The 27,631-nt window shown below is 55.6% G+C and overlaps 1 protein-coding gene across 3 annotated transcripts; it reads right to left on the minus strand.

Annotated features, from left to right (window-relative positions):
* Nucleotides 1-1,135: 1,135 nt before the first annotated feature.
* On the minus strand, nt 1,136-24,220 carry PPIL2 (peptidylprolyl isomerase like 2). 3 transcript variants are annotated; one of them, XM_054592683.1, is made up of 21 exons: nt 24,097-24,220; nt 22,034-22,083; nt 21,022-21,067; nt 18,589-18,651; nt 17,549-17,600; nt 13,338-13,389; nt 10,749-10,840; nt 9,853-9,942; nt 8,817-8,892; nt 7,896-8,056; nt 6,719-6,794; nt 6,025-6,131; nt 5,550-5,639; nt 5,247-5,280; nt 4,656-4,773; nt 3,510-3,566; nt 2,748-2,820; nt 2,583-2,645; nt 2,348-2,487; nt 1,984-2,109; nt 1,167-1,403 (listed from the first exon to the last, which is right to left on the minus strand). In XM_054592683.1, the coding sequence occupies exons 1-20, from the start codon at nt 24,126-24,128 to the stop codon at nt 2,013-2,015; spliced, it is 1,569 nt and encodes a 522-aa protein (XP_054448658.1). In that variant the 5' UTR covers nt 24,129-24,220; the 3' UTR covers nt 1,167-1,403; nt 1,984-2,012. The 3 variants fall into 3 exon arrangements, with proteins under 3 accessions (XP_054448659.1, XP_054448657.1, XP_054448658.1); XM_054592682.1 differs by having other exon boundaries at nt 1,138-2,109; XM_054592684.1 differs by lacking the exons at nt 2,348-2,487; nt 2,583-2,645 and having other exon boundaries at nt 1,136-2,109.
* Nucleotides 24,221-27,631: the final 3,411 nt, after the last annotated feature.

Genomic DNA, 27,631 nt, shown 5'->3' on the forward strand with positions numbered 1-27,631 from the left:
TCGGAGCAGGCCTGCCAAGCTCGAGCGCACAAGCCTCCCTCGGCCTCCCTGTGTCCAGCCCTTGGTCCTGTGTGTCTGTGTGAGGTTTAAAAATAAAGCTCCCACGTCCAGTGTCTCCTTTTCAGCAGCACGTGTGTCTTGGGTGCTCTGTTCTGATGCTGAGGGATAGGGCCGTGCTGCTGTGCAGCTCCCCCCAAGCAAAGGGGTCCGGGGTCTCCTTTCTGTAGGCAGTTCCCATCCTGCGCTGTCACACGCAGGTACGGCCTTTGGGACGCTGGTTGCAGGGCTCACGACCTGTTTGGGGCCTGTGAGCATGGCCCGAGAAAGCCTAACCACGTAGTTACAGGGCTTTGGCTAAGCCGCACGCAAGGCTTGCTTCTGGACTGCTGAGGGCTAGCCGCCTCCCCCGAGGAGCACAGGAGACCTTGGTACCACTGTACTCCCCCCACCCCCGGGTCTTTGCCCCCACCCTGCCCGCCCGCCCTCCCTGTGTGAGCCAGGCTCTTGGGGCTAGTGCTGGTGCAAACAGCCCCTCACAACGAGGTCTCAGCCGTCTGCAGTGTGACGGGCGCGTGAAGGGAGGGGCTGCTGTCTGGCTGAAGTTGCAGAGGAGCTAGGCAGTCGCTCTGCAGAGCCCAGGTCCCCCGTTGCCAGTCAGAGGGACGGGCTGTAGGCGGGCACAAACCTTATTCTCAGCCCAGTGGAGAGCCAGTCTCTGTCCTGCGGCAAGATGGCGGGCCCGGGAGCTTTGGGAAGGTGGCTCGGCATCTGTGTGGACGTGCACGAGAGGGAGAGGCAGAGACAGAGGACGGTGGGGACAAAGGGCTTGGGCCTGGTGTTCAGCATGAGAGCTGGGGAGCGAGCCAAGGTACATTCTGGAAGTTGTCCAGACTTCCTGATGGAAATGAGGTGTTGGATGAGGAGGGAAAAGAGAGAAACCAAGAATGGAGCCGCGTTAGAACTTCGATGTGACGAACGGGAGGGGCAGCGGCCTGTGCCAACAGGAGGACCGCAGGCATTGAGGGCGGGCGTGAGAGGTGACCCGTCCAGAACCCAGGGCTAGAGGAGATGGGGACCTGGGAGGAGGCAGCTGTCCCCACACTTCCACAGGGGCCCTCCAGAAAAGCTGAGGTAGCGGTGCCTGGGTCAGGAGCATGGAGGTCAGGCTGGCACGGGCTGCACGGTGAACAGGAAACAAGGCCGGACGGCCAGGAGTCGGTTTTTTAAAGACATTTATAGGATCAGGAAAGGGATTTTTAAGTGAGCAAATGCTGGTACGGCTGGCCCGGAGAGCTGGGGCTGAAGGTCGCTGTTTGAGAGCACAGGAGCGGAAAGGCGGTGGGCGAGGGGGCACGGCCATCAGGAGCCAGCTGTCTTCACCCACGCGTGGGCCCATGGCCATCCTGAGGCACAGAGGTGGGCGGGCCTGAGGTAGCACCCAGAGCCAGGGTGGCCGGAGCAGGCGGCTGCCGCGGAGCAGGGCTATGACCGCCCACGGTCCTTGCTGGGGTGGACTCAACAAACCCAAGCAAGACGTGGCAGGGAAGTTTTTTGGAAGTAACATCAAGGTTCTAGTCCAACAGTCATCAAAGCACAGGCCTCAGAGCCCCACCCTACCCTCTGGGTTGCAAGAGCTGGGGTCTGAGACTGTTGCTAACAAGGTTCCAGGTAACACTGCTGGTTGGGGACCACACTGAGTCGATGGTCCCCAAAAAGACGATAGAAGTGGGTGGTGATGGGAAGAAAACTGGGGTCAGGAGACGACAGCGCTTCTTCCGGACCCAGGGCCTGGTCAGGACGCAGGCTCTGGCTGCGCCCAGGCCTGCTGACGGGGCCGGCGCCCTCCGCGCCGCGTGAGGGAGCCCCCGGGCTCCCAGGGTCACAAGAGGGGACCCAGGCACAAGACCAGTGCTTTACTGAGTCGCCGCCCAAAGGGCAGGCTCACAAGGGCAGAAACCTCGAGCCCCAGCACCGCGTCCCTACCGGGGTCCGGAGCAGCAGGCCTGCCGCCGCTACCATGAGCTGAAGTCCGTGAAACCTCGGCTGGGCTTTTTCTTGGCCACGGGGACAGCTGCACTGGTTGATGGCTCCTCGTCCGCTACACGTTTCCTGGGAAGAGACGAGCCGGACTCCAGCTGCCGTCAGGCCCCAAGGTGGGAGCCATGCGTCTCCACATCACCCCCACCCCGAGTGTGACCTCTGCAGCCTTCCCAAGGCCTCCCAGCACCCGCTCACTGCTCAAGCCCGGTGCCCGTTACTTCCTCACCACCAGCAGGCTCTGACCTGTGGGATCGGCAAGCGTGTAAAGCGCACCATGGACACGGACACCAGCGCCCACCCCACTCACGTGGCTGCCGGGTTGATGTACTTGCCCACCCCCTGGCGGTACGTCGGGGGGCCCTGGCTCCCTGACTTGGGCTGGCTTTTCTTCACTGTGGTCTCTGGGGCGGCCTCCTCGAGCTGTGTCTTTTTCCGCTCCTCGGCGATCTGTGGTGGGGCAGGGTGGCGGCTGGCCCAGAGCCCCTCGGGCTGGAAAGGACTCCCCCAAACCCCTCCCCAAGTGGCAGCGACACGCTCCTCACCTGAACATCGGCCTCCTCATAAGGGTCCACAAACACCGTGGTGGAGTCAATGCGGATCTCCTCCTACAGCAGGGGAGGCAGGTGGGCAGGGCTGGCGGGAGACAACAGGACCCCCACGCCCACCCGGCCTGAGCAGTGGCCCCTCTGTGCTCCCAGGGCACATACCTTAGGGCGGTCGGTTTTGGGGTCACTCTCCACATTCTCCATGGCCGTCAGTGTGTCAAAGCCCCCTACAACCCTGTAGCAGAGGGAAGGGGCCCCCTAAGATGCCTGGCTCAGGACACTCCCCACAAAGGCCAAGTCCTGGCATGCCAGGAAGGGGGGCTGAGAACGGGCCCGGCTGAGGGCCCGTGAAGGCCGCACACACGCAGGGCGCACAGGCTGGATTCAGAAAGACCCACAGGGCCAGGGCAGGACCACAGGTCGGGAGCGGAGCGGCCTGAAAGGCACGCCCAGCGGGCTGCCGGTCAAGCCTTTATAAGGGCACCGCACCCGCTGCTTCCACATCGTCTGCAGCTGCTTTTGCACAACCACAAAGCTGAGGAGTGAGAGAGACCGTGAGGCCACAAGCTGGAAGTACCGCCTGGGCCTTTACAAGAAAAGGCTGCTGACCCCTACAAGAAAGGATGGAAAGGAGGTGGCCCAGACGTGTGATTCAGGGTCGCCCAAAGGAGAACCGAGCGGCTGACTCTGAGCAGGACAGCCACCAGGCAGGGCTAGAGCTAGCCACCTCTCCTTAGCTGAGGTCCCTTGACCAACAGAGAAGCCCCAAGTCCCCACTTCAGCATGGCCATGACCTTGGTAGGGACAGTCAGGAGGATAAAGGAGTGTCAGGCCAAGCCTAGAGAAAAGGCAGCAGGAGGCCCCGGTCGGGGAAGAGGCCCGCCCTCGCTGACACCCCAGGCCTCATGCAGGAACTTCGCTTACCGTCCGAAGATGGTGTGCTTCTTGTCGAGGTAAGCGCAGGAGCGAAAGGTGATAAAGCTGGGGAGGACGGCAGGGGGGTCAGGAAGGGTGTGAGAGCTTACCCCCCCACCCCAACCTGCCTCGTCCCCCAAGGCCACTGGGCACAAGCTAGCCACCTCTAAGCTCGGGGACCCTTGATACAAAAGGGTTCCACCCTGCGGGCGCTCCGTAGGGTAGAGGCCCAGAGCCCCAGGCTGTCCAGCCCTTCCTTGCCCGCCCTGTGCCCATGAGGCCTGGGGCTGAGCAGCCAAACCTGACGAAGGTAAGAGCTCAGATGGGCAACCTCACTCTGCAATAGTCAACGGCAAGGCTATAATTTGGAAAAAGGATTACTCTATAAGTGATGCTAGCACAACTGGAAGAAAATAAAATTGCTTTGTGCACATTCATATACAAAAATAAAACCTTCCTGCCTCCAAAAAAATTAAAACCTTCCAAAATTTCCAGGAGACCCCCTTAAGTACAACTGAAAAATACAAATTATCCTGGAATACATAGTATTTTAAAAAATCATTTGGAATATAGATGACTTATCTTAAAGGTCTTCGCAAGAAAAATACAAAGCACCTAATAAAAAATGACTAGAGTTCACGAAAGTACAAGTAGGAATTAATGATTTTCAAAAACCGTAAGAAATGAAACAAAATCATTAAGCTCCTAAGGAAGGATGACTAGGGCTGACTAAAACCAACCCCCACCTACATGGAACCCCCCTCCCAGAAAGCCAGGTAGGTGCATCGCAGCCAGGCCTCAATTTAACCCCCTTCCAGGACTGGGGCTGCCCCTCCCTGCCCACACCCAAGCCCACACCGGCTTCCTGGGACACCTGCTCCAGGCCTTTCTGCATCTCCTGGGAACTCCTGACACCTGTTCCTCGCAGGCACATGCCCCGAGGTGCAGTGCTGCTGCTAACCTGCTCTGCACCTAAGTGCACACACCTGCCCTCGGGCAGGTCTCGTCTGGGCTGTGTTGTGTGCGCATCCCCCATCTCCCCAGCTGTGGTGTGACACCTTCATTGGACTCAGGTCAAGCACAACCTTCAAAGCAAGGCTGAGGGGGAACCTGCGGGGAGTGCCAGACCCACCCCATAGCCACCCAGCAACTCACAACTGAGACTTGTTGGTGTTGGGCCCCGAGTTGGCCATGCTGAGGATGCCCCGGCCCTTGTGTGAGAGGTTGGGCCTGAACTCATCTTTGAAGGGTTTGCCCCAGTATGACTCCCCACCTGGAACAGAAAGGAGCGTGGTTGGCAGCCAGAATGACTGGGTGCTAGCTGAGCGCAGCCAGCAGGAGGCAGCCCTGGGCCTGAGGGGAAAGGTCACACATCGTCACTGCTCACCCACAGGGCAGGGGAGTGGGCCCAAGCAGCAGACAGGCTGAGGGGGCTTTGGGAGGCAGTGGGAGGACAGCCAGACATGTGGTGCGGAGCACAGCCTCCCTCTGCTGTGGGCTCCCGGACACACGCCCCGGTGCCCAGTGCCCAGCGCCCTGCAGAGGCGCCGGGCTCCCACTTCCACCTACCACCTGGCCCTTACAGCCATTTCCAAATGAGGAAAGCGGGACATGCCCAAGGTCACAGCACCCTGGTGGCCGGTCTACCAGAGCTCACATCTGGAACTCCAAGCATGGCCCCCATCCACCTGCCCCCCTCACGGCCTAGGGGGCAGCCGCAGCTGCTCAGGGAGCCCCAGTGCCTACCTGTGCCTGTGCCAGTGGGGTCACCCCCCTGGATCTGCAGGAAGAACAAATGCCAGTGAGCAAGCCATGCCCCGTGACCCCGCGGCCCCTCCGCTACCACCCACTGTTGCACATTCCCACCTGCCAGATGGGCCCAAAGGGGCCTGAGCTCTTGGTGAGGACAGAGGCCCTTCTGGGCCCATTCTTGCCCAAGCCCCGTGTGGCCAGGCTGGGCACTCAAGGGGCAGGGCTCCCCCACACAACAGAAGTCACCTCCAGGACGCATCTGGTCCTGTGAGGCCAGTGCCAGCTCACGTCACTCACCATGAAGTTCCTTATGGATCTGTGGAAGACGGTGCCATCGTAATACTGCTTCTTACAGAGCTTGATGAAGTTTTCGCAGGTTTTCGGTGTCTGCAAAATAGCGCAGGTACTTGGGTGAGGCATGAGGCAGCCAAGGGAGGGCCATGAATGCCACCCAGGCCCTGACTGTGCAGTGGGAGAGGGTCAGCTGCCCTGCCCAAACACGGTACAGACCCATGGTGCTAAACAAGACTTGCAGCTGCCAAGCCCAAGAGTGAGGGCCGCAGGGTGTGTGAGTTGGGTACATTTGCCCCCTGACTTGGGCAGAGGAAACGCAGCCCTTGGCTGGCAGGGTCTCTTCTGTGGGGGAAGTGGGGACCCCGCACCTTCTAGAGGACAGTTTTCTACTACAAGCCCATCCTCAGTGCTGCCCCATGTTTGAGACCCTGGAAACAACCCCGGACAAGGGGAGGGGGGGAGCGGCCGCCATACCCACCATGTCGCAGTGCAGCTCCAGGTTGAGGTCACCCTTGTTGGTGTGCAGCCGCACGTAGCCCTTCTTCTTCACAAACTGATAGCGCAACACGTCCTCATCAATGGCGGCTGCAAGCAGAGGCCTGAGCTCCGTGCCCTCCCTCAGCCAAAGAGCCACACCCCACTCCAGGCACGAAGGCCTGACCTCGGGCCCCAGCTTGGAGGAAACCCAGGGGTCTGCCCTGGCTGAGCACGGGGAGGGCGCACAGGGCCAGCAGGTAAGGCGAGAGTGCTGCAAAGGCCAAGGCCAGGGTCGGGGCCGGGGGCCGGGGGGCGGGGAGGTGGCGAGGAGTGGGGAAGGGAGGACTGGGGAGCTGACAGGCCGAAAACCCAACAGGAAGAGGGCCGGGGGACTATGACGGCGGCGGCCCCGGGGGAGGGCGAAGGTGCCCATGCGCAGCCCAGGAGGAGGCCAAAGTGGGGGCCCCCAGCAGGCAGGAGGCAGCACGGGGAGGGCCTCCTGCGCCTGGCCCAGCCCTTCCTACAGCCTCCCCCATCGCAGGCACAAGCACACCTTCAGAAGGGCCCACCCCCCCCGACTGTTCCTGAGCTGCCTGAGAGCCCACAAAGGCCAGACACGACACAGCAATGTGAGGCAGGGCACCCGCCACGGCCCCCACTGAGCAGCACCCCTGGCGACGAGGGGAGGCAGCTACCTGCTTCGTGTGTGGTCTCAGGCACCATGGCGGTGGAGGTGAAGGAGGCGCTAACCTTCCCAGTGGAATAGTGGGCCTGCCAAGAGAAACACGCAGGCATGTCAGCGGCGCCCTGGGAGGCTGGTGGGCTGGGGGCCTGGGACCCCGCTGTACCCGTGCTCAGGCCCCTGCTTGGCACCTCCCCTCCAGGAGGGTGTCCCTGGCCAACACCCAAAGGTATCACCAAGATCCTCCTGGGGGACAGGACAGGCCAGCCCGAACTGGCCTTTCCCTACAGCCCCAAGGAATGCGGGAGCCTAGTTTCTTTCTGAAAATTGATATCAGTTTCTACAATTAAACACATGACATTTTTAATCAGGAGTGTAAGCCCTAGAAATGTTTTTTTTATCCTAAGCAGGAGGAAAAAAATAAAAGGGGGGATTTCTCCCCATCAGAAGGAAATACACCAAAATGCTAACACCTATTACGTTACTGTGGTGGAATGAAGGACAACAAATTTTTTCCTTTTGCAAATTTTCCTAATTACTTCTTTAGGGAGGGAGCCTCAGAACCCTACCTCCCATCCCCACAGTCCCAGCTCCACAGGCTGGAGAGGGCAGGGCCAGCTCTGGGCCTGATGGACCAGGACACACGTCCCGGCGCCATCACTGCCAGCGGAGGGCCTCGGGGCCAACTACTGGGCACTGCGAGCAGCGAGCCGGGCTACCCAGGGGTGGGGGGCGGCCACCAGGCACCACTGTCCCCTCCCCTCTGCACCACGGCACCCCCAAAACCTGCCACCCTCTCTCCCTGGGTTTGCTCTGGGCACGAAGCGACCAGCTCTGTAGGGCAGTGATCCCACACGCCACGGGACATCCCCTCCCACAGCATGCCTGAGGCCGCAGTGTCATGTGGCCCCACCAAAGCCACCAGGCAGCCATCCACCCACCATGCCTCCCAGGCACCCCAGCCTGGGCCAGAGCGTGATGGAGACCCTTCATGGCGGGGGCCCCTTTCCCTGCGTGGACCCAGCACACCCATCTGTCGCCCCCAGCCTCCTCAGTGCAGCTGTCCTCCGGGCCCCCAGGGCACCTCGGCTCTGGGGTCCAGCTGCTTCCCGTCCAAATGTATCCCGCTCAGAGGGACTATGACAGGGGGTGGCTTGAGCTGGCAGCTCCGTGGCCCTCCAGCTACTCACGGCATTTAGCTTGTCCACCTTCTTCTTCTCTGGGACCTTCATGGTGGCCGCCAGGACCTCGTCCCCTTTGAACTCCTTGTAGAGTTCCTGCAGTGTCTCTCGGGTCTCAGTGTTTGTATTTTTCAAATAATAAGATGGGTCCTGTTTGGCCTTTTCTTCATCTACAACACAGCACGGTGGCCCTGAGCAGCTGAGCACCAAGGAATGTCCCCAGATGTGCAAGACAGGGACAAGAGGCCAGATCTGACCATACCAGAAGTCCCAGACCAAAACAAAGGCCAAGCCCCCCTCACAGTGACACTCTGTAGTCGCTACACACCAAGGCAGGCACGTGTAGGGGGAGAATGTGGGGACGGCCCAGAAGGGCAGCAGGCTACCCACCAAGGCTTCCCTGGAGTCGGCTGCAGTCTCTGTCCCCAGCCTTGACCCCAACAGTGTTCACCAACAGCCCTGGAGGTGGTGCCCAGCTGGCTCAGCAGTGCCCACACTCGCCTGCCCCACGGGACCCACCTACCCATCTAAGCACCTGTCCCTGCAGCGAAAACAGCTACAATCTCTAAGGAGCACAGACAGGGCCCACCCTGGACCCGAGGGCCTGGCCGAGGAAGCAGCTCCGAGGGTCCCTGGAGCAAAGTCTTGAGTGGGGAGGTCAAAGTGTCCAGGCCTGTCCCGCACGAGGCTGGGGGCACGGAGGTGTGAAGGCCTGACTGGCGCCCACCATGCCAGGCCTCTCCAGGCAGCTGGGGCCAGGGTCCTGCCAGTCTCGGCACAGGAAAAGCTGAATGTCAGCTTGGGAAATGCCAGGCCTGGTGTCCTAGGCGTGATCAAGACTCTGGCCCCGGGAAGGCGGGGGCTTCGCCCAGGGAACGCTCCCCTCTTTCCCACAACCCCCGGCACCCAGGCCCCCCTGGCTGCTCCTACCTGGGTCTGTTATTTTCATGTTGTTCTTAACATGAAAGAAGTTGGAGACGTTGAATTTGTCCAAATTGGTGGGGTCCTGTGGCAAAAAGAACATGTGCAACAGAGTGAGCCCGGCGCTACAGCTGGTCCCAGGCTGTGGCCATGCGGCCGCCCCAGGCAGCAGAGGACAGGTGGGGGGCACGAGGGCCCTGGGGCCAGAAGGGAAGACGCCTGTGGCTGCAAGGAGGCCTGGTGGGTCGAGCAGGGAACAGGGGTACCGGGGGCTGGGAGAGGGGTCTGCCCCAGGTAGGGCCACGAGCAGGGGTTGGGCGCAGACTGGCACAAATGGCCAGCTGCTCACCAAGCCGCACCCGCTTCTCTCTGGCACACAACTGACAAGTGTCCCTTACTGTCAAGCAGCCACAGGATGGATGGAGTCTTCTCGAGGGAACACGGGCACCACGTGGCCCTCCAGCCTGGCTGCCAGGCACAGACCCCACAGTTCTCAGGCCCTGGGGACAGCCAGCCCACCCCCTTGGAGGGAATGTGTACCAACCTCCAATTAGAATGGGTCAAGCCACAGAAGGGATTATCGCCACCTAAGTCACGCCTGGATTTTCTAAGTACATGTTTTTATTAACTCACCCAAGGTTCTCTGACACCATCAGGGATGCCCTGTGCCCAGCGCTGGGGTACAGAGCACACAACCACCCCCGCTCTCAAGAGGGTGGGAGGAAAGCCAGGCCTGCAAAGAGGCCACTCGAATGCCGAGGTGGTTCTAGGATCAGAAAGGAGAGGCCTGGACCCAGCAGGGACAGGCCTCGAAGCGGGAGATGGGAGAGGCAGGCTGGGGAAGCGGCACGTGCGAAGGCCGCACGACTGAGTGGAGGGAGGGCAGGAGGTGGGCGCACTGTTGGTAGCAGCTGGGGCACCGCAACCAGGCAGGTGGCCAGAAGGAAGCCCCGAGGCTGGGTGGAGAGCTGGGGCTGGCAGAGGGGCGCGGAGCCGAGGGCCTCGGGTGGTCCCTCCTGAGAACAATGGGGGAAGGGACACCCACCTGGAGGGTGATGATGTCCTGCCGGGAGAAGGGCTCGTCGGTCAGCAGGTCTCGGAAGTTCTTGGCCTTGATGTTTAGCTGCTCCACTGCCTGCGGCCAGGAGGAAGGCGGCTGTTACAGTGCTTGTCCCTAAGCCGGCACTGGGAGCCTGCCGCCCGCCCCGACCACGGCACCGTTCCAGCAGTGAGACAAAGGGCAGGACTCCGTGTGCCCACCCCGAGCCCAAAGCAATGGCCCTACCACTGCAGGTGACGCTTGTTCAGCCCCAGAAACTCAAATTCCGCCCTGAGTGAGGTTCCTCACAGGACACTCTGTGACACACGTCTTACACAACAGCAAACAGGTTCAACAAGACCTCCCGTCCGTACCAAGTCCCCCCAAATCCATGCACACTCGGGCAAGGTGTCACCCCCAGAGACCCTAGGGCAATGCTGGCCGCCTGGACCCCGCCAATGGCCGGGTGTAGGCATGAAAACAGCTCAGAGAGGCCTTCCCCGCAATGTGGAGCCCACACCCCTGCCCCCCGCCCCTCTGCTGGCACGCTGAGCAGGAGGGCCCATGTGGAAACCAGGCCTCCCCTCCCCACGCCTGCCCCCCAGCCCACAACCACTCCTCTGGGACTCCCTGAGGGCCCTGGAGCCTGCCCCCCGAGCACAGGTTCCCCCCAGGGCCTGCCTAAGAGTCCTCACTGAAGATGACTGTGGGGAGGACCCCTAGGTACAAAAGAGCTACCCAGGTGTCAGGTGCAGAGGCCACAGGAAGGCCCTGCCTTTTCTAGGCTGTTCTGGTGGCTCCACAAGGACAAGCTGAGCCCAGGGCAATCCCAGAGCCCAGATGAGGGTCCCAGCAGCACACACCTAGAGAGGCTGTACGGGACACAGCCCCTGAGAGCTTACCTCATAGGCGTAGACATTGCCGGTGGTCCTGATGGCTACGATGTGGCTGTTGTTGGTGAACACAGTAAACAGCACCGGGCAGTGGTACTTGTCTAGGGAAAGGCGTGCACAGACCAACCAGAGGAAGGCCCGAGTCAGAGAAAGGGGGTGTGCAGAACCCTGCACCACCATGCCCAGCTGCTCAAGCCCCCTCCTCCAGCGCCACTAGGGAACTCCTGTTCTTCCTGCAAGACCAGGCCCCCGCACGCAGAGGGGCCTGCTACACCCCAGCCCAACACTGGCGACACTGCCCTGCCTCCTCCACCGCATACCCTGCCACATCGCTCATCCTGTCACCTGGGATATTGCAACAAACTCCTGCCGCTCACTGCCCCTGCCCCACCAGCTCCCTATAGGTAACCAGGAGCCTGTTCAAGTAAGTCCCAACAAACAAAATGCAAAGACGGGGGGACACTTACAGGTTATTAGACTTAGAGATATTGACCACGTGTATTTGTGTGGACATCTAAATAATCTTGATTTGAACACTATATAATTATGAAAGCATTCTAGAAATTTGACCACTGGCTGGATAGTTAATGATATTAAGGAATTATTGTTAATTTTTTAGGTGTTATAGTAGTATTGTGATTATTTTTTAAGTCCTTATCTTTTTTAAAATTTATTTAAGAGAGGGAGAGGTTGAGGGAGAAAGAGAGAGAGAGAGAGAGAATCACGAATCAGCTGCCTCTCGTACACGCCCTAACCGGGACTGAACCCGCAACATAGGCATGGCTCCTCACCAGGAATCGAATCAGCGACCTTTCACTTTGCAGGACGACACCCAATCAGCCGAGAAACACTGGTCAGGGCTAAGTCCTTATCTTTTAGACATACACACTCAAGTATGTAAGCATGAAATGATATGTCGGAACTTGCTTTAAAATGGCCTAAGCAGGTGCGGAGTGGGCGCACAGGTAAAGTCAGACAGGGGCTGAGTGGACGGGGACTGAGGTTGGGGTGCTGGAGACCCGCACGCACCATCTACCCTCCTGTGTCTGAAATTTTCTATTAAAAACAAAACAAAGAAAAAAAAGGTAACTGCTAGGTTGAAGTTGTTAATGGGCAAAAATCAGGACAGATCCCATTTCTCCTCTCTGGCTCCCACCTGAGTCCCCCTGTGGCCACCCAAGCCCCACAGGACAGCTCTGCACCTGTTCCTCCGCCCCGATCGCTGACTACAGCCTCTGCTTCCCCCAGGCCCCACACTGTGCCCCCCGCACCACGCTCCTGGTTGTGCCCCGACTCGCTCAGGGCTACGCCGAGTGCCATCTCCCCACATCCCCACGTGGCTCCCTCCCTCCTTCCCATCAGTTTCCACTCAGACCCTGCCCATGAGTCTTCCTACGATCTCTCTTCTCCTCACCCTGCTTTACGTTTGTCCCTGGCTAAAGCAGCATCTGACGTGCTACAGCGATCTGTTGTCCAACTACCTCCCTTACTATACTTGCTCCTTTCAATCCAGGAGAGATCTGGCCTGCTTTACTCTCTGCACATGGGAGGCACTCAGTAAACATTGCTCAGTAAGACACATTGTGGGCCTCTGCACGTCAGCTGATCTCCGAGCAGGGAAGCCCACGGCACTCGGCTACCAGGGCCGGCAGAGCTCCCTGACCCCCAGGGACCGTCCCTGAAGTGCCGTGCGCCTGCCTCACCGAGGCCCATGAGACGCACCCCAGCCTCAGGTGCTTCAGCATCTCCCTGGAACACACACACCTGTGAGCAGGGACACCAGCCTTGACCATGGCATCGCACAGGCCAAGGGGACCACGCAGGCCCACAAGGAGCCGGGAGTGAGGTCAGTGCCCTCGGGGGACGCCTTGGCCAGGGCGTCTGGCCAATGACAGGGCATGTGGGAATATAAAGCAGGACCCCAGCTGGGCTCAGGCTTTACGACCAGTGCTGAGGAGAAGCCCAGCCCAGGAGCCACTCAGCAAATCCATCAGACGCCCACACCCACTGCCTAGCCACTGCACTGGGCCCCTCAGCCTGTGCAGCTTCTGCCTCCAGCCAAGAGCAAACCGGAGCCACAGGGCCCACCTGTGCCCACAAAGGCCACCAGAGGCTCACAGGGCCCGACAGCTTTGTGGCAAGAAATAACCAAAACTCAAGGTTTCATCCCTCCACCCTGGCTTTAAAACTATCTAGACCTTGCTCTGGCTGGTGTGGCTCAGTGGGCTGAGCACTGGCCTGCGAACCGAAAGGTCGCTAGTCCGGTTCTCGGTCAGGGCATACGCCTGGGTTGCGGGCCAGGGCCCTAGCTGGGGGCATGCAAGAGGCAACGGATCAATGTCTCTCTCGCACATTGCTGTTTCTTTCCCTCTCTTTCTCCCCTCTTTCTCCTTCTCTCTAAAAGTGAATAAATAAAACCTTTTTTAAAAAAGACTGCCTAGACCTTTAAGAAAGAATTATGTTACATCTTTAAGAAATTAAGAGCAAGAGTCAGCCTGATCAGAAAGGAACAACTTGGTTCTGCAGAGAGCTGAGCGAGGGGCTGTGGCCGGGTTCTGCGGGCCAGTCCTTGAGTTGGCTGTAAAGGAGATGCCTCACCTTCGCTGTTCTTTGCAAAGTTCAGCTTGATCAAGGATCGCCCGTCCAGTTTCTGAAAGAAGCAGAATTCACAGTCCATAACGATGAATAGGTGGTTAAGAAGAACCGCAGAGGCCGGGCGACATGGGCAGGCCGGGCAAGTCTGACTGCCCGGGCCTCACGGGAGGAAAAGGTGAGGGTGCTGGCCTGCGGGCCCCGAGCCTCGGCGAGTAGCCTAGGAAAGGGGCTGCAAGGCAGAGCCCCAGCCTCTGAGCCGGCAACCAGCCCCCGGCACAGGGTTGACATCCAGGCTGGAGGCCAAGGGGCAGGTCTGTTTACACTCCATGATGGTCAGAGTTTCATGGCAAGCACTGATCATTTCTGAAATTAAAAAGTGAACGTATTCCTTCAGCTGGGTGGTGGTCACCTTATTCTTCTGTGGTATAACTATTTAAGAAAGACAAAATACTAAAAAGTGATGGAAAAGAAGTAAATATACCCAAATGCTAAGAGAAACAGTGATGGGATCCTCTATTTTTTAACATTTCTATGTGGCTGCCGTTTGCCTCTTCCACAGGGAACTTCACACTAAAGCAAAGTCCCGGCAGCCAGAGGAAAGCAGCTGCGCCCACGGGAAGGCCTCCACGGGAGGCAGCAAAGGCGGCTGTGGGGAGACGCTGGAACAGGGAGGCAAAGCTGCCCACGGGGAGCACCAGGCTCAGGACCCGTGTCCCTGTAACCACTGCCACTCAGGAGCCCAGCCCTACCTACCCAGAGCCCAAAGAGGACACTGGGTGGGTACCCCGGGGCTGGGCCCCTGAGCCAAGCTCCAAACCTGCATCTTCCCTCTCCTGCATGGCCTGTCCACCAGCCCCGCCCCTGCTTCATCCCGTCCTCTTTCATTCAACTACCCCCCACACGTCTGTGCAGGTGAGCACTGGACTCCAGGACAGACAAGGGGGTCCTTGCTCCAAGGCTGCTCCCACAAGACAGCCCTTGTCCTTCAGGCTCAGGTATCCTGGGCACATGACAACACAGAGACCGCCGCCCCACCCCGCTGCCCGCACATACCACATGCTCCTCCCAGGGCCCTGAGAAGCGACATGGGGCCAAGCCAGCTAGGGACTAGCTGCCCTTCATCATTTTAGACATGGCAGGAGGCTGAGCCCAGGGCAACTACATGTCTTGGAGCCCCGCAGAGCATCTCTGGGGCAAAACCCAAAGTAACAAAAATGCCCCAGACGCAAGTGAACGACAGTGGTCACTAGGGAAGGCGAGAGGACATGAGGGCAGGTGTGGACAAGAAAATATGAGGGAGCCCTGGCTGTACAGCTTAGTGGATTGAGCACCGGCGATAAGGAAGGGGGAAGGGGGTAGGGGGAAGAGGGAAGGGAATAAAAGAAAATACGAGGGAGCTCGGGGCCAGAGCGTGGCCTGAAACCACCACCGAGGAGGCGGAGTGCAGCCCCTCTGCAGCAGAGTCCCAGCCTGGACGCTGGCTGCCCACACAGCGGGCAGGGCCTCGCTCAATGCCAGGGAAGGAAATGCACCATGAAAACAAGCCAATCACACGGGGCACAGGCAGGCAACACGGACCCCGTGAGAAGCCCCAATAAGGCCACAGGGGCTCTCAGTGGCAGATTTCATAGAAAAACACTAATGGTCATGCTTTCAATGACAAAAAAAGAAAAAAAAAAAGGAAGAGCAGAGCAGACACCTGAAAGAAAGGGCTCTCCTCAGGGAAGGGCGCCCCAACCACCCTGCAATGGGACCGCCCGCGGACTTCGGGCAGCAGGTCCCTGAACGCGCACCACCAGCCCAGCTCCTCTCCTTCGAGTGCCTCGGACCTGACCCAAAAGGCCCACAGAGCCCACGCATCCCCAGAACGTCACTGGGCCGCAGGAGTCCAGGCAGCACACAGAAAATAGGTAAAAAGACCACTGCCAGGTAAAGACCAAACCAGTGACATTTCACAATCTCTAGGCTGGCAACCGGGACACCACTCACCTCGCTCCCCCTCCCCCTCCATCCCCCTCAAGCTTCGCAACATCTGGGTCCCACTGGGCTTCCCTGAAGATGACAGCAGCAGCGACAGCGTCCACGGTCTGTGTCCCAGAGCTGACCAGGCCTCCCCCCTCGCCCCCCCGCTCAGGGTCTCCTCGGTCAGGTCCGGGCCTCGGCGCGACACTCGGGCTCTAAGCTTCCAGCCCCGCGGCGCCTGTCCCCACACTGCTCGCCATCGCACCCCGCCCGGGGCCACACTCCAGTCAGGCTGACCTCTCGGCCTCAAACACCGCGACACCCTCAAAGAGCCACCCTGTCCTCAGAGGTCACTCAGAAGTCCCCCCCTCCCTGGCGCCCTCCTCCTCCCACCTCCAGCCCAACTGCCTGCCCCACTCCCAGCACCAGCCTGTGGCGCTGACTCTGAGGGACCACCTTCCTGCCGGAGCCCCGCCAGACTGGAGTCCAAGCACAGGCTGTTCGCCTGGTTCTACCTGCCTGCCCCTGGCACAGGCCTTGCTAACTATGCAGGTTCCCCTAACACATGACTGCACTAGAAGGTTACCTGTGAGCACCCCCTTGTCGGGCAACACAGCATCTCAGCGAGTCCCGCGAGTCCAACCTCCAGAGCAACCTTGGGCCCGGCCTCTGTCCTACCTCCCCAGCTTCCGCCCTGGTCCCAGTTCACCTTGCCCCTCTTGCCCCAACAAGTGCACGGCCCCCGGACTGCTTTCCCGGCTTCCACCCTCACCTCCCCGGTCTGTTCCCCCGCACAGCAGCTGGGATGCTATGCAGAGGCCAGCAACACCGGCTGGTGTGGCTCAGTGCACCGAGCGCTGGCCTGTGAACCAAAAGGTCGCTGGTTTGATTCCTGGTCAAGGGCAAATGCCTGGGTTTCAGGCCATGTCCCCGAGCGGAGGTCATGCAAGAGGCAACCAATTGACATGTCTCTCACACATTGATGTTTCTCTCCCTCTCTTTCTCCCTCCATTTCCATCTCTCTAAAAATATGTAAAATCTTTTAAAAATATAAATAAATAAAACAAAGGCCAGATCACAACACGCTCTTGCTTAAAACCCAGCCTGGCTTCTAGCCCACCCAGAACAAACCCAAGCTCCCTCCCAGGCCTTCAAGGTTCCCCTGATGTCGCCCTGTCTGCCCCCATCTCCCTTTGTCCCCAGGGCTTAGTTTAAAAGGCGCTGCTCCAGAGACATTCCCAAGCCCACCCGCCCTCCCTCCCACCTCACGTCCCTCTCCAGGCATCTCTTCCTCCCACAGCCTCTGCCCTGCCCGCAGCTCCAGGCCCTGCACCCAGCCCGGGCTAACACCTTCTTGCTGAGAGAAGGCAGCCGAACAAATGAAGAAATGGGCCCCCACTGCAGCGTGAGGGAAGGAGAGAAGGCTCTGTAGAAAAATGGGACCAAGCACACAGGGAGGGGGACGAAGCTGCGGACACCCCACGGGGCTCGGATAAAGGCCTGCAGTGGGTGTGGAGAAGGAGAATAAGCTGGCACTTGACCCCAGGGAATCTCTTCCTAAGCACACAGAGTTCATGACATTGGGCCTGCAAGCAGGACACAGTAAAAGCTGCTTAACCTCACAATAAAAATACAAATTAAAAACCTTTTGCCCTTAAGTAGCAAGAAAAATCAAAGAAACAGATGATAACCAGTGTTGCTGAGGGTGTAGGGAAATAGGCATTTTCTTTCACACACTGCTGTTCAGAGTTTAAATAGTGCAACTTTGGAAGGAAATTCACCAGTAGCTACCGAAACAGAAAATGCACCCACGCCATGACCCAGCATGACCTGCGCGTGTGCCCAAAGCAGCACGTACAAGCGTGTTCCCAGACCACTGTTTGCAACAGCAGGTGACTTCAAACCCCTGCAGGACCCACGCACGAGGGCACACGCAGCCACCAGAGAAGAAGGCAGGGCCTCAGGCACTGACACAGTCAGATCCCCGACACGCTGCAGGACACCAAGCAAAGCACAGAGGAATGCCCGCGTGGAACCACACCCACAGCCCAAGGAAAGATGTACGCCGTGCACATGTGCATGCGTAAGAAACATTTCCAGAAAGGAATGGGTGTAGAGAGAAAACCGTCCCCTCACTGTGCCCCGTGAACCGTCCTCTACCACTCCTGTGTGTACACGAAAACCACAGAACCAAGGGACAGTTGACAGGACAGCGTTCACTGGCATCACTTGAACTCCTGTACAGCCCCTACCTCGCCATTGCTGGGGTTGGTTCCGTACTTCTTAAGCCAAGGGAGGATGTTCCTGGAGGGAGAGAACAGAGAGCGTCAGCAGGTGGGCAGGGCAGCACAGCCCGGGAGGCCACCTCTGGGGACAGCTGTGGGAGGCGCTGCTCCGCCTCACTTCTGCTGGCAAGAAGCCCAGGAAGGAGGTCTTGCCTCACCAAAGGAGGCGGGGGCAGGGGGCACTTCCGGGAATGTGGTTTCAAAGTATGTTCATGGTTTTTATTACAGTTACGTATAAACACAAACTAGAAAAATGAGATGCACACAAATGTCGATACATCCATAACGTGAGCTAATGGACCACCATCAGAATTTTAACTCCTGAGAATTCTGAATGGCACGGGGCAAAGAGCTCTCACCGCAAGTGAATAAAGAACGGATTCAGAGCTCTCTTTACGGTATTATCTCAACCATGTTACCACAAGTAAACTCACAGAGAAATATAAGCATCAATATTGACAGCGGTTATCCCAGAGAACCACTGTCCAGATAGTGTAATTATGGTCCATTTTTCCTTTGAAATATTTTCCAATTTTTCTAAAATAATTCTGAGAAAATTATACAAGCTGGTTTATGTTAGAACATAAAACGGAACATAATGCTTCAAAATACAGCACTGGAAAAGTATGCACCCTAATTATGACTCTTTCATTAAAAGAAAAATATTTAGTCCATTAACATTCTAAAACAAGAACACGAGTGCCAATGAGAACACTAGCCCCACCCCAGGGAGGTCAGTGCCACTCCACAAGGGGACACTAGCACCTGCCAGCAAAGCTGCGTGCCAGGGGTCACAGCAGCACTGTGGCTCCATCTCTGGGGGGCTGGCAGTCCCTCCTGGGTCCCCAAGAGGCCCGCCTCGGGTGCCCGAGGCTGCCAGGACCTCAGCGTGGCCTGGTTTGGCACTGCCAGGAACCACGAGCCTTCCGGCTGGCCTCACATCCCCTTCCTGAGTGGGTATCACCAACCTCACCCTGTTTGTTAGCCCAAAAAGCAAGAGTACTCACAGCAAGTCGAAGACGACGCCTTCAGGGGTGCAGACCGGGTAGAGAAAGGGCTGCAGAGAGAGACTGAGAAAGGACCCGGTCACTCCTGATCGTGCAGCGGACTGGCCAGGCCACCCCCACGTGCCTCTGTGATTTCTCCCTCTGCACTCCCTCCTGCAGCCACTCCTCCAACAGTTCTGGGGCGCCCCGCGCAGCTGGGGATGGTGCCAGCACGGAGGTGCCCCCCACACCCCTGCCCCTGAGAAGCTCCCAGCACGAGCCAGTAAGGACAAGGGAAGGGCTCCAGAAGGTAGTGAGGGAGCTTAGGGACAACTGCAGCCTAGTCCTCTCCACATCCTGTGCAGTGATATGTAACACACGTGTGATCACGTTCAAGGCCGAAAGAGGTCCCTGGGGGTGGCCTGGGACAGGCAGGACGGGAATTCACTCTCTAAAACCTCATACGGCAAGCATAGGCAGCCCACATTTTTGTACTGAGAACTGCCCTCGCCTAGCCCAAGAAACTCTGGTGGGGCTCTCATGGTCTGGGTGTGCCCTACCTGCTTCTGACCACAGAGCGTGCACACAGTTCTCCCCACATTTCCTAGGGGCAGACACATGACTCAGGCAAGACCTGCGGGCCCTGGAGCCCAGGGTAAGTTCTGATACATGGATGAGGGGGTAGAGGGAACTGAAGAGTCCCAGACTACCACACATCATCTGACACCTCATGAAGGGTCCCCTTAAGAAAAGCAGAGCCTGCCCTGGTAGCTCAGTTGGTTAGAGTGTTATCCCGACACACCAAGGTTGTGGGTTCAATCCCCGGTCAGGGCACATACAAGAATCAACCAATGAGTGCATAAATAAGTAGAGCAACAAAGCAATGTTTCCTCTCTCTTTAAAATCAATTTTAAAGAAAATAAAACAAAAGCAGAGCCTACAGAGGAAGGGAGACCATACCTGATGGACTTCCTTGAGCCAATACCCTTTTTTCTTGCATCTAGCCATCAAGAGCCCAGGCTGACCTGGCTTGTTTATCGGTCTCCTGTAAGTTTGCTCAGCACAGGTCAATCCCTGGGACCTGGAAAGCCTGGCAACATTGGGGGCGGGTACCTACCTGGATGCTGCCCAGGAAGCCTCTCTCTGGCCCAAAAGGCCACTCCAACCTAGTGGTGTTGCTAATGCTGCTGAGGACTGACCAGGGCAGGACCTGGCACCAAATCAAGCTCCAAGCAACAAGAAATGTACATACCTTCTCCCAAATGGGACCTAACGGGCACATTCTTAAAACACATTTTTACCGAGAACTCAAAGTAGTTAAAAAACGGGTGAGACACAGATCAGAGACCTCTTGGAGGAAATGGGAACCAAAGGTGGAAGTATTTCCATAAAATCAATTCATACCCAGTCGGAATAAGACGTTCTCACAAGGCTGATGACAAAACCTGGTGAGGGCGGGGAGAAATCCAGCCAAGGACCTCTGGGCCTCGTTTTTTCACCCTCCACAGTAAGTGCTATGAGCAGGGAAAAGATCTCACTCGCTGTGGCGCGGGACATACGCGGGAGCCGCACGGGAGCCTCCTGGGAGTCCCCGGGCAGATGCAGGGGTCCTCCCTGCACCCCTGCCGCCCTGCGGTATCTGGTTGACCTGCCTTGACTCAGGTACCAGAATCACCAGGAGAATTTTGTCAGCTCTCAGAGCCCACCCTGACCTACGGGATCAGAGCTGGCGGGGTGGGGAGGAATGCTGCGCAGACATGCGTGTGTACAGGGCAGGGGTGACCCGGGCTCAAACTCGGAAAATCAGGCCCAAGGGGACCACCAGACCTGCGCACCCCACAGCCCGCAACGTGCTGGGGCCCACAAGTCCTAGTCCCACTTTTCCAGCAGACCCGGCTTCTGTTCATACACACACCAACTGGGGTGCGGAGAAGCATCTGAGTGGCTGTAAAGCAGGGTCCCTCCCCACCCCCACTGGTGACTTGCATTCCCAGGGAAGAGGGAAGGGGCTCACGGCATCATGACCATTGCCGGTGCTGTTACTACTTAGACTCTGGACCAAAAGTGAAGTGTGAAAGGCAGCAGCCTGGAGTAGACCACGGGGTCTGTGCCCCAGTGGCATCACTTCCTCGATGTGAGGCAAGGGACCTCGCTCTTCTGAGCGCTGGCTCTCCCAACTGTAACGCAGGCTTAACAACAGCGTCTACCTCCCTTAGAACGTAAGAATGACATTTAAAAAACAATGCACTTGTCACTTGTAAACACAGACACAGAATAAGCTGAAAAGAATCTTTAGTTCTCATTGTGAAGTCATTTTCTCCCAGTTCCGGGAAGATCTGGGTTGGGGAACGCACACAGACCCCTATCTGTCTCTCCGAGGATCAGATTCACTGTCAAATAACTGAGTATCAGAGAACGATTACAAGGGGAAAATTAAACTCTCAAAACTCTTACCTGCAGTGGTCAAAAGGTAAACGACGAAAATTTGTTTGTGGGATATCTGTTTTAAAACAAAAATAAGAGACAGAAAATTTATTCTGTAAAAAATGTCATGTATGTATTCCCACCAACAATTTAATTACATTTTAAGAAAAAGTTCATGTGCTCTGACTGGTGTGGCTCAGTGGACTGAACGCCAGCCTGTGAACCAAAGGGTCGCCAGTTTGATTCCCAGGCAGGGCACATGCCTGGGTTGTGGGCCAGGTCCCCACTGGGGAGGCGCATGAGAGGCAACCGCACGCTGATGTTTCTCTCCTTTCTCCCTCCCTTCCCCTCTTCTAAAAATGAATAAATAAAATCTTAAAAAAAAAATTACAATAGTAACATCAAAGACCATAGGTCACCACAACAAATACAATAAAGAAAAAGTCTGAAATATTGGGAGAATTACCAAAATGTGACAGAGACACAACGTGGGCAAATGTTGTTGTAAAAACTGTGCCTAGACCCACTCAAAAACACAACATCTGCAAAGCACAATAAAGCAAAGTGCAATAAAACAAGGTATGCCTGCCTTTATTAACTCGATAGGGAAAAGAATGTTATTTTAACCTACATTTTAAAAAACAAACCAAGGTTAAAAAACCATTTTCTCATATTTTTAGAATACTTCCTGTTTTCTGAATTGTCTGTGTCCTCAGCCCTTTTGTCTATTATAGTTTCCATGTTCTTGTTAATTGTTAATTTTTTTAAATTTTCATTTATTGATTTTTAGAGAGAAGAAGAAAGAGAGAGAAAGAGAAAGACAGAGAGAGACACACTGATTTGTTGCTTCACTCAGTGACTGATTCTTGCATGTGCCCTGACTGGGAATTGAACCCACAATCTTGGTGTTACACTCTGACTAACTGAGCTATCTGACCAGGGCTAATTGTTAATTTTCACAAGCTCATTATATAGTGAAGACATCATTCCTTAATTACACCCCCACACAAACCAAGGGGAACAGAAGGATTTCATGCCTTACCTGGTTTCTTGCCACCATAGAAGTGAGTATATTCAGCACAGGTAATGTACCTGAAGGAGAAAGAGGAAATCTTACTTCTACCCTCTTGTAAAGAGGACAGAGTCTCTGGAAGTAGTGGATAACTGAATCATTTCACTCATTCAGCAAATGTTTATTAAACAGCTACTGTGTGACAGGCATATAATGATAAACACAATAGACATGGGATAGACAAACAAGCAAACAAATACAAACAGCCCTGCTTTGCTCTAGAGAAAATGAACTGAATTTAACAGGCTCGACAATGGGCAGGAGCCAGTCATGTGAAGATCTGGAGGGAGGGCTTTCCATGCAGAAGGACCAGGCAGACATGTCATCTATAAAAGCCATGAGGCAGGAAAAGCTGTTGTGTTCCCAAAGAATGGCAAAGTCACTGACAAACAGTGCGCCTAGGGGCCTGTGGCAGGAGATGAAGGAGACACAAATGACGGTCAGATCATGAGAGGCCCCACAGCACACGTGAGGACTCCGGATTCGCTGTAAGCTGGATGGAAAGCTGTTGGAGGGTTTGGAGCAGGGCCCTGACATGATCTAATGTAAGTCCTCACAGCATTTCTCTAGCTGCTGTATGTAGAGGACAAGCAAGACAGGGAGCAAAGCCCTGGCTGGTGTGGCTCAGGGGATTGAGCACCAGCCTGCAAACCAAAAGGTCGCATGTTCAATTCCCAGTCAGGGCTCGTGCTGGGTTGCAGGCCAATGTTTCTTTCCCTCTCTTTCTCCCTTCCCTCTCTAAAAATAGTCTTTTAAAAATTAAAAAAAAGAGAGAGAGAGAGAAAGAGAGAGAGAGCAGGAATCCACTCAGGAGATGACTACAAAGGTCCAAGAAGGAGTTGACGTAAACTCTCCCTGTGTGGGGGCTGATGGGCAAGACAGTGGTCAGTTCCTGGGAAGAGTCACCAGGACTTACTGATGGACTGGAGGGAAAAACTGCTGAGGGAAAGAGGCACCAAGGGGAACCCTAACTTCTGCCCTGAGCAAACTGAGATAGGGAAAATGCGGGAGGAGCAGTTCAGCCACTGGAAAACAAGGGTTCCGCCTTGGGCATATTAAACTTGGGATGTCTGTTGGACTTCCAAGTGGGGATGTCGATTTATCAGCTGACTATTGCCAAGACTAGACTGGTCACCCACGGAGCATATAAACGGAGCAGAAACCTGAGGGGAGTCGACCTATGAGGTCTGGGAAATGGGGAGGAGGATCCAACAAAAGAGACTAACAAAAGAGAGGCCACTGAGGCAGACGGAAAATAAAGAGCATTTGGTGTCCCAAATACCAAAGAAGGGCTTCAAAAGGAGAGAGGTGGTCAGTTGTGTCATATGCTGTTGAGAAGCCCAACAAAATGAGGACTGAGAATTGACCACTAGATTTACCAACAAGGAAGTTACTGGGATCCTGACAAGAGTAGTGTTGGGGGCCAAAAACCTGCCTGAAGTGGTTTCAAAAGGCAGCAGAAAACAGCAAATACACACGGCGGCGCTTTCACGTTAGATAAACAGTGGCAGCTGGCGAGGAACATGGACAAGGTTGGTTTGTTTTAAATTGGAAGATTCTGTGCAGCTGTGTAGGATGATGGGCATGAACCAGCACAATAAGAGAGACAGGGGATGCAGACGAGAGAGGGGCTAATTCAGGAGCAGAGCTCGCGAGTGGACCGGACCGGGGCGGGGCAGGGCGGGACGGGGGGCGGCCCAGGGCAAAAGCGAAGTCAAAGGGGCTGTGTCCAAGGAGCGCCGAGGCGGTGGGAAGGTGGCGACCAGGTGCGGGCACCTACGGTCTATTAGGGCAAACGACTCCAAAAGTGGGATCCCGGGAGGTCTCGGAGGCAGGTTGCGGGGGCAGGAATTACTGCTGCCTGGGGAGGGCGGCGGAAGGTTCTGGGAGGAAGCGACTTCTGAAAGGGGCTCTGGGGAGCAGCTCTGAAAAAGCGGGGGGTTGGGGGGACCAGCAGAAAGCGGGGCAGACGGGGACTGAGGCAGAGCGGGACTCAAGCAGAGCCAGGAGCTCCTGGCTGCGGGTCAACTTACATCTTGTCCTTCTGGTGCTGTCGCTTCCCCATGGCGGCAGAGGTGTCTGTGGCAGGACCAGCGAGCGTGGAAAATCGTCAACAAACGACCCACTCAAGCGCGTCTCGGCCGAACTCCACAACTACTTCCGGGTTCAGCCCCGGAAGCGGGCGCTGGGCAAGCCGGAAACTGCGGTTCCCGGAGGCAAGCAAGTCAGTCCGAGGGCGCAGCGGATCCTTGGGCGGAGTTCTCAATGGGGGTCAGGTTCTGTCGGAGCTGAGCTGCCTGCGCCTCGAAGCCCCATCTTCTCCGCGGGCCTTCTCCAGAGCGCCTCGCCTACCCGACCAGCCCCGACTCAGTGCCATCCTACTCAAACCCGTCCTGGTTTGACCTGGGTTCTCAGGTCCTTTTAATAGCCTGCTTGGAGCCTAAAGTCCCACCAGCCTCTGCCCCATCTCTGCTCCCCTCAGTGACAGATGCCTCCAAAGCAACGTCCATATTTGCTGTGTATACGCTCACTTCCCATTCTCTCCACCCATTTGGTCCCCACTGCCTCCAGGACCCTTTTCTGAGTGGCCGAAGCCTAAAGGTCCAAAGCTCTCACTGGTCCTTCAGTCTCTACTGACCTACCCTTCCCTCGACCATATCAAGTTCGTGTGTCCCAGCTTATGCCCTGGACTTTGGTCCACACTCAAGCACCGGGTAATCATGGCTTTAAGTACCACTTGTAACTTTTGACTCCCAACACTAAATTGCCAGTGCTCCAGACTCCTGATCTCTACCTGAGTACCCGCTGATCTCAAATTTAACATGTTTCTTCAAAGCAGAATTCTCCATCCCTCACCCCTCTACCCCTAGTCTCCACTGTCCACCAAACCGCGATCTCCCTAGTCACCCAACGCCTGTTATCCTTGCCTTTCTTACCTCATCTCATGGCTGGCTCCTCATTTCTAGGTTTCAACATAAATGTCACCTCCTCTAAGAGACCTTCCCTGTCCACGCACCCAATACATCTCCATTGCAGCTCCCAAGGGGCTTATCATATCTTGTAATCCTGTATTAATTTGATCTATATACTGGTTTCTCTCTCTCTCTCTCTCTCTCACACACACACACACACACACACACACACACACACGAGGATGGGATGTATGATCCTTAAGGGAAGGGACCCCAACTGCTTGGTTTATTATCTCCAGTCCCAAGCAAATTGCAGGGCGCACACAATGGCTCAATGAATATCTGCAAATGTCCGGCAATCATCAAGAATTTTGTGAGGACTTGCATTTCACATGCAGGTTTGATTGTCAGGTCAGCGTGTGAGGCAACAACTGGAGTCACTATCTTTGAAATTCCTTAGCGGGGGGCCCAGGGTGGAAATTGACACACCAGCTCATTTTCCTCTAGGGAGAGAATGAATCACTGTTTGTGAACTTGCCCCCAGATAAGGCTTGTGTTTAGGGGCCAGATGTAGAAAGAAAGGTAGACTTCCCAACTCAGTGGGGTCAAGGAAGGGGCCACAGAGTCCCTGAAGGAAAGGGCAGCACTCTCTCCTCACTCATTTCTCTCTCAAAGCGCACAGGGCTGGATTCATTCCTGTGTTAGATCGCAAGCAAGGGGCCTTCACAGTAGCACTGACCTGACCACCTACTATATGCAAGCTCAGGCCTCAGGGCCTCAGGATGGCACTACACTGACAACTGCTTCAAGCTAGAGGGAGCCCATGGGATTGCGCAGCCCCTAGGGACCCCAGCACAGAAAGGCGCCTTTCTGAGAACTTTATTCGTTCCTCCGCAATGGTCTGTAGGGAAGAGGTTAGGGGCCCCTCCTGTGGGGCGCAGACTCTGCACTGCCAGGGTCGTTCTCTGAGTCGTCTTTAGGTCTGGACACAGGCTGGAACTTGAGCAGGACAGGTGGAGTGAAAATGGAGGCCTTCACAGGAGGGGATGGTGTCTCCTTGGTGTTGGGGGGGTCACTACACGATGAGTCCCTGTGCAGGAGACAGCCGAGACACGTCCAAGAGGTCGGACACCAGCACACAGGGCCATCAGGAGTACACATGACAAGTGGCCCCCCAGGCCATGGGATGGCTCTATATGCATTTATAATTCCAGAAATCTCTCCCAAGAATGTTTGTTGAATGCTGCTCATTGTAGCAGTGCTGTGATTATGAAAACCTGGAAACATCTAAACATCTACCAGGAACCAAGATATAGCCATGCAGTGGACTATTCTGGAACTGTTTAAGGAATGAGGTAGGTCTCTATATCCCAACAAGTAAAGACACCCCAATGATGCCATAATGGAAAAAAACAAGTTGCTGAGAAGTACATACAATATGATCCTTATCTGGTTAAAAAATTAACGTGTGTGTGTACGTGTTGGAAGGGCACACATGAAACTCTTAGCAGTGGACACTTAATAGCAGGGGACTTATTTTATGTATGTATTTCTACATTGTGAATTTTTTTCCCATGGAATATGTTCTGCATTTGTAAATTTTTTTAAACCAATTAAAAATAACCTATTTTTGGTGATGGCATCACAAGATGGCTCATTCAGAAATCAATCTGTAACAAGAGCCTAAAAATTGTCCCCATTGCCCTGACCAGTGTGGCCCAGTTGGTTGGGTGTTATCCTGGAAAGCGAAAGGTCGCCAGTTCAATTCTGGGTCAGGGCACACGCTTGGGTTGTGGGTTCAGTCCCTGGTTGGGGCGCATGTGAGAGACAGCCAGCTGATGTTTCTCTCCCTCTCTTTCTCCCTCCCTTCCCCTCTCTCTAAAAATAAATAAATAAAATATTTCTTTTAAAAAATTGTCCCCATTAGTGAAATATTTCAGCAAGCAAGAATGGTTAAGTAAATGATGTTCCACCCATGCAATGGAGTATCTGCATCTATTATTATTGGTGAGTTTAAAGGCATTTTTCATGACATGAGAAGAAACACATTCAAGAGCTGGCTACAAAACAGCCAAACAGGACGTTCCCGGAGATGTGACAAGCTCCTGAATGTATACATACACATGTGTCCACAGGAAGCAGCCTACACCAAAAGACAGATATAAGGCGACAGCAGTTATTGCTGGTGGTGGGAGTCAGAGCGTTTGGTGTCTTTTTTGGTGCCGTGTTCAAATTGTCTATAGCGAAGACATATTGTTTTAGAATCTGAAAAAAAGGTAGCTCTTTTGAATACCATTCATACCCTTTCTCTTGCAATTCTCCTTCAGAAAATTAATCTGAAATTCAGGAATGGCTTAGCACATAAAGATGTTCATCTAAGCGCTAACCTAGGGACACACTGGAAGCACCTTCTGTAGCTTCCAGTGGAGTTGAGTAAGCGATGGCCCTACATGCCCTGGATGTTTATTACACAACCAAGGAGACCTGTGTTCAAAAGGCTGTCAAGAAGTATACTACTCACCAGGGCCAAGTGAAAAAAAAACAAGATGAATAAAAAGACACTGTCTAACTAAATCATAGGTTTTTAAAACTAGGCCTAGAAAAAGCTAGAGGATATCTTGACAGAAATGCCCTGATGACGACCCAGCCCTGCTGT

This window comes from Pteronotus mesoamericanus, unplaced genomic scaffold (assembly GCF_021234165.1).
Source record: "Pteronotus mesoamericanus isolate MK-2021 breed Mesoamerican mustached bat unplaced genomic scaffold, CSHL_Meso_final scaffold_371, whole genome shotgun sequence".
Classification (NCBI taxonomy): Eukaryota; Metazoa; Chordata; class Mammalia; order Chiroptera; family Mormoopidae; genus Pteronotus; species Pteronotus mesoamericanus.

Bases quoted from the DNA above. Each gene is read 5' to 3' on its own strand.
- PPIL2 (XM_054592682.1), bottom strand. From the start codon at position 24,128: ATGGGGAAGCGACAGCACCAGAAGGACAAGAT. The intron at 6,795-7,895 runs GTGAGTAGCTGG...TTCTCTTGGCAG, and splicing joins AGGTGGACAAGCTAAATGCC to GCCCACTATTCCACTGGGAA. The intron at 4,774-5,246 runs GTAGGCACTGGG...TTTCTGTTCCAG, and splicing joins CCCCACTGGCACAGGCACAG to GTGGGGAGTCATACTGGGGC.